Below are 4,569 nucleotides of genomic sequence, written 5' to 3'. Positions count from 1 at the left end.
TCACTCCCACAATAATAATTGTACTATAAAAATAAAGAAAAGGAATTATTTTGTGAAGCAATGTTTTTCCAATAACAATAAGAATCACATCATTACAACATTCGCGGGAGATTTGGTGTCATATTCCATGACAATAAACATTTCTCAAAAAGTCACCTAAATTTGAAACATGTAAGCAATGTTGGAAAATTGCTTTAAATCCAATTTTGTTTTTTTTAAAAAAAAAAAATTGCCTTGTTTTATGTAGCAAAAGATTTAAGTTGGCCGTTTATATGGAATAATGTAATTTTAAAATTTGTACCCTATAATACATTTTTGAGATGATTATATGCATTTACTAGCCAGTAGATCTCCTGTGCATGGGCAACGATTTAATATATATAATGATAATATGTGATAAATCCATCTAGTTCATACATATGATAAAAAAAAATATTTAATATGAAAAATAATATTTTCATTCAAATCAACATTTATAACACAATATAATTTTTATAAAAAATAATATTTTTCAATCAAATAAACATATATTATATGATAATTTTTCATAATTAACAAATATGATACTTTTGCACCGAAAAATAATATTTTAGACATAAAATTAATATTTTTCACTGAAATTAACATATATTAAATAATATTTTTCATAACAGAGCTAACAAAAAAATGATATTGTTAAAGATCAAAGATATAGTTTAGCGGTGAATAAACTTTTTAAAATTTTCTTTAAAACTTGAGCTAACATAAACAATTATTAGATGTTAATATCTGTTTCTAAACCAGCTAGATGTAGCTAGACTACTTAAAATAGTTTTTCAAGTACGGAAAAGTCAGGCTGGACTAGTGATACAATAAATATACATACACTTTTTAGCAGTATTTTAAACAAGAAAAAAGTCTTTGGTTTTACAACAAATTGTAACAACTCATTTCAGCTAGGACTTATTCAATGCCTATACTGAAACTCTTGGTATGATCTCTTCTACACAAATGTGATCACAAACTGTATATTAAGCACTAGGTTCAGACATACACAAACACAACTCTTTAACATATATCTTGAGCAACTAGAGTTGGTAAAGCAATATAAGTTGATCTTTAATGATTCGATAGGAACAATATGTGTGTGCTATGAAGCAGCTTGAATATAGAACTATAAAAGAGTGCTTGAAATCCTTGATAATACAGATTTTAAATGCTTCAGTAGTCTCTTTCATTCTTGAATCATGCCTATATATAAATGAACTCTTTCAACGGTCAGATTTTCAACAAATGATACTTGTACTGATGGCCAACATAAAAAAAAGGTTGTCTTTTTTTTTTCCCTTCCTTTCTCTTCGTAGTATACCGCAATAAATGCTCTTGTCATGTATCCAAAAATATCAATAAACGCCTTCTGATAAGTTGATTCAAGAGAGAGGAAAGCTTGTATGTATCTTTGTATTATTAGAAGACATTCTAGGACAACTGAAGATATCGAATAATGCGCATTGATTGGTTTAATGATCTTCTGAAACTTCGAGCTTGTATGTACAAAGATTGACTTGGTCTGCAAGCATACTAAACAGAGACTAATCAGCAGCTTAAGCTTCTGTGCAGTACATTCCGAATTTATTCTTTGAATTAGCTTTATCTTATAGATAGAAATGCAGCCTAAGTACTCTAGCAAAAGGCTTGAATATAAAGCTGTCCTGATTTAACTATAAAATCAAGCTTGAAACATGTAAAGAAATAGTAGCTCGACCTATCAACAACTCGATACTGTTTATTATCCACAAAATTGAGACATTTTCAGACTAACAGGTACTTTTGCAACGAAAATAGTAAGTTAGATAGAAAAGGTAACACTTTTCATATATCAAGAGGGATGAGAGATCCGTCTCGCAAAGTAGATATGTGAAACAATCTTATAAGATCTTTTTATGTTTCTAAGCATATATCGAAACTTAAGACATAATATTTAAAAAATCGTAAAGCTTGTTTCCGAGCATAATTATTTATTTATATATATATAATATGAGTCTTTTTAGCATGAAATTTATCTGCTCCGGTTTTATGATATAAAACATAATATTTTATTGATTTCTTGAATATGAAAATCGTCAACCAAAAAGTTTCTCCTTTTTTACTTTTTTTTTCCTTTTAGGAAAATATGTATTGTAACAGTAATCCTGATGATGAAAGGTAAATTTATCTAAGATTAAACAATTTGGCGCAGATTTAAAAAAGCACAACACTTGATTAAAGAAATGATTAAATATAATAAAGACGTATGGGGTAGAGTTGTCTTGGATCCTAAATTTGATTTGTGGGAGCCCACTAAACCCGACAAACCGGACCGGCCCTTTCACACCTACTTAGTGCCCACCCCCCATCTACCATCAACACCAATTCCACGCATAAATGGAGACAATACCATGCCCTCTCTTTCCATCTCAAAATTTTATTTACTTTCGTATCATTCTACTTGATTTGAAAAATTGACAACAAAATAAATTTTTTTGATGTTTGTTTCAAAATTGAAGACACGAGTTTCACTTTTTGGAATCGAAATCGAAACCGAAATCGGAACATTGTGAAACTAGAAATCTATCCAAGCTTTTTAAGTCCTTAAACCAAGAATGATTGAGAACACTTGATTCATATACATTTGCACGTACTAGACACAAATTATCGACTTAAAATCATTGTCCTATTGAAATAAATTAAAAAAAAAATCCTATTATACATTATTCTTTGATGGAGATGTAGTAAGCACAACATTGCTACTTTAGCGTGACATATATGGCTAAAGATTTGAATATTGCTGCGTCTATATTATGGATGTAGATCTATGCCTTGACAAGGCAAAATAAGGAATACAAAGTCTACAATAAAGAAGACTAATTATATGGTGGGAAGGAGACAATCCAACCAAAATGTTGGCCAAAAAAATATATATATAAAAATAGCTCTTAGTTGGTGATTGGTCGATTTTAGGTCTTCACATCACTTATTCTTCTAAAGTCACTATACAATGCTACATTAATTCAATCTTTGTTGTATGAATATTTGATAAAATAAATTTATGAAACTTTAGGAAATTTTTTAAATTACAAGAATGCGAGAGATATGTATATATATAGTTTTTTTTGGTGTCCACCAACCGTGTCAACTTCTGTGTCCATCAATACATGAAAGTTGGTACGATCAATGGATAAGATGATAAAAGTATATATAATATATATTATGATGTGATTACTCTTCAAAATCAATGATGGATAAAGTATTCATAAAATTCTATGTATTAGGAAGCTCCCCATTTCACAGAGAGCCTTAATCATAGGAGATCGTTTTTAAATACGATTATACAACAAATATTCACAAGATAACTCAGCGTTAAAGGATGAAAATATCACTCTCAACCTAGTGATTCTTCAAGTTGATGGATAAAGACAGTACCAAAAATTAGAGACATATTTTGCTAAATTAATGGTTATTAAGGAAGAAAACCTTCTGATGTTTTAACTCCGTGGAGGTGTCAGATCCTTCAGAAAGACCCCTTTTCCTGTTTACATCGACATCAATGTCGTAGTGCAATGAATCTTGGTAGATGGAAGGATGGGACACTAGCGATGGAAGTGTTGGCAGGGGCGATGGCGAGGGTATAACCACCGGCGGTGGTGGAATCTGGTAGGTTTCAAGCGGTGGTGGAGGGTGGCGCCACCGCGGAAGCGGGCCTGCGAGGAGGAGGGTCTGAAGCAGTGGCCCTGCTTTCATCACTGCTTGCAGAAGCTTACCCTTTTCAGGCAATGGCCTTTCGGGAACCACGGGAAAGTCTTGCTCAGCGTCTGCCGCCGGTTTCGGTGGGGGAATCGGTGGTGAGAGTTGGTGCGGTGACGAAACAATGCTTTCGTCACTGTCTGACGAGGAGAAGGCATTGTTGGAGTCGATCCCTCTTCTGGGGTCATCTTCAACCCCTGAAATCCCAGAATGCGGAGCAGATTGGTGACACTGTTGCTCCAGTTGCTGCTGCAGCAACAGTTTCTCAAAGAAGGCATTTTGGCACTTCTCCTTGGCTTCATCCCTCTCTTCGATTGCCCTGTTTAGCAGTAACTTGAGCTGCAGAATTTGTTCGTCCCTGTTTCTGAGCTCCTCCTGTGCCTGCAACCTGGTTTCTTCAAGCTCCATTGCGAGCACCAGAGAATGCCGTAGCTCATCCATACTCTGTGCAAACAATTTAACACGAAAACCAACTTCAAATTGCTTGTAACAAGCTAGAATTGTATATAGTTCAACGTAACTTGCTGGTAAAAAGCTAGAACATTCTCACCTTTTCTTGGTAGAAGTAAGTCCAGTTGAGAGGAAGACCTTTTTGAATATCCATGGCCCTTTTACCAAATTGTAATTGTAATGGAGAAGTGGGGTTTGGTTGGAGAGTGAAGGAAAGGGTCAGAGTTCTACGCTTTTATATTGACCATCTCTGGGCACTCTTTTCTCTGTCTAAACGTGCATGGACTGAAATTTTAATCACAAAAATTGCATACCGATGCAGAGTATGTAAGTAAAAAATAAAATAAAAATAAAAAA

General features: G+C 33.4%; 1 protein-coding gene across 1 annotated transcript; it reads right to left on the bottom strand.

Moving 5' to 3' along the window:
- Positions 1 to 3,359: 3,359 nt before the first annotated feature.
- Positions 3,360 to 4,492, bottom strand: LOC142554497 (uncharacterized). The gene is made up of 2 exons (XM_075665166.1): positions 4,313 to 4,492; positions 3,360 to 4,206 (listed from the first exon to the last, which is right to left on the bottom strand). Exons 1-2 carry the CDS (start codon positions 4,364 to 4,366, stop codon positions 3,469 to 3,471), a joined length of 792 nt encoding a protein of 263 aa, XP_075521281.1. The 5' UTR covers positions 4,367 to 4,492; the 3' UTR covers positions 3,360 to 3,468.
- Positions 4,493 to 4,569: the final 77 nt, after the last annotated feature.

This window comes from Primulina tabacum, chromosome 8 (genome assembly GCF_025594145.1).
Source record: "Primulina tabacum isolate GXHZ01 chromosome 8, ASM2559414v2, whole genome shotgun sequence".
In the NCBI taxonomy this organism is placed as follows: Eukaryota; Viridiplantae; Streptophyta; class Magnoliopsida; order Lamiales; family Gesneriaceae; genus Primulina; species Primulina tabacum.
This window is presented reverse-complemented; position numbering and strand designations above follow the sequence as displayed.

Excerpts from the sequence above, each read along its gene's own strand:
- LOC142554497 (XM_075665166.1), bottom strand. The coding sequence starts at position 4,366 with ATGGATATTCAAAAAGGTCTTCCTCTCAACTGGACTTACTTCTACCAA. Across the intron at positions 4,207-4,312 it reads CTTACTTCTACCAAGAAAAG|AGTATGGATGAGCTACGGCA; the intron begins GTGAGAATGTTC and ends TTGTTTGCACAG.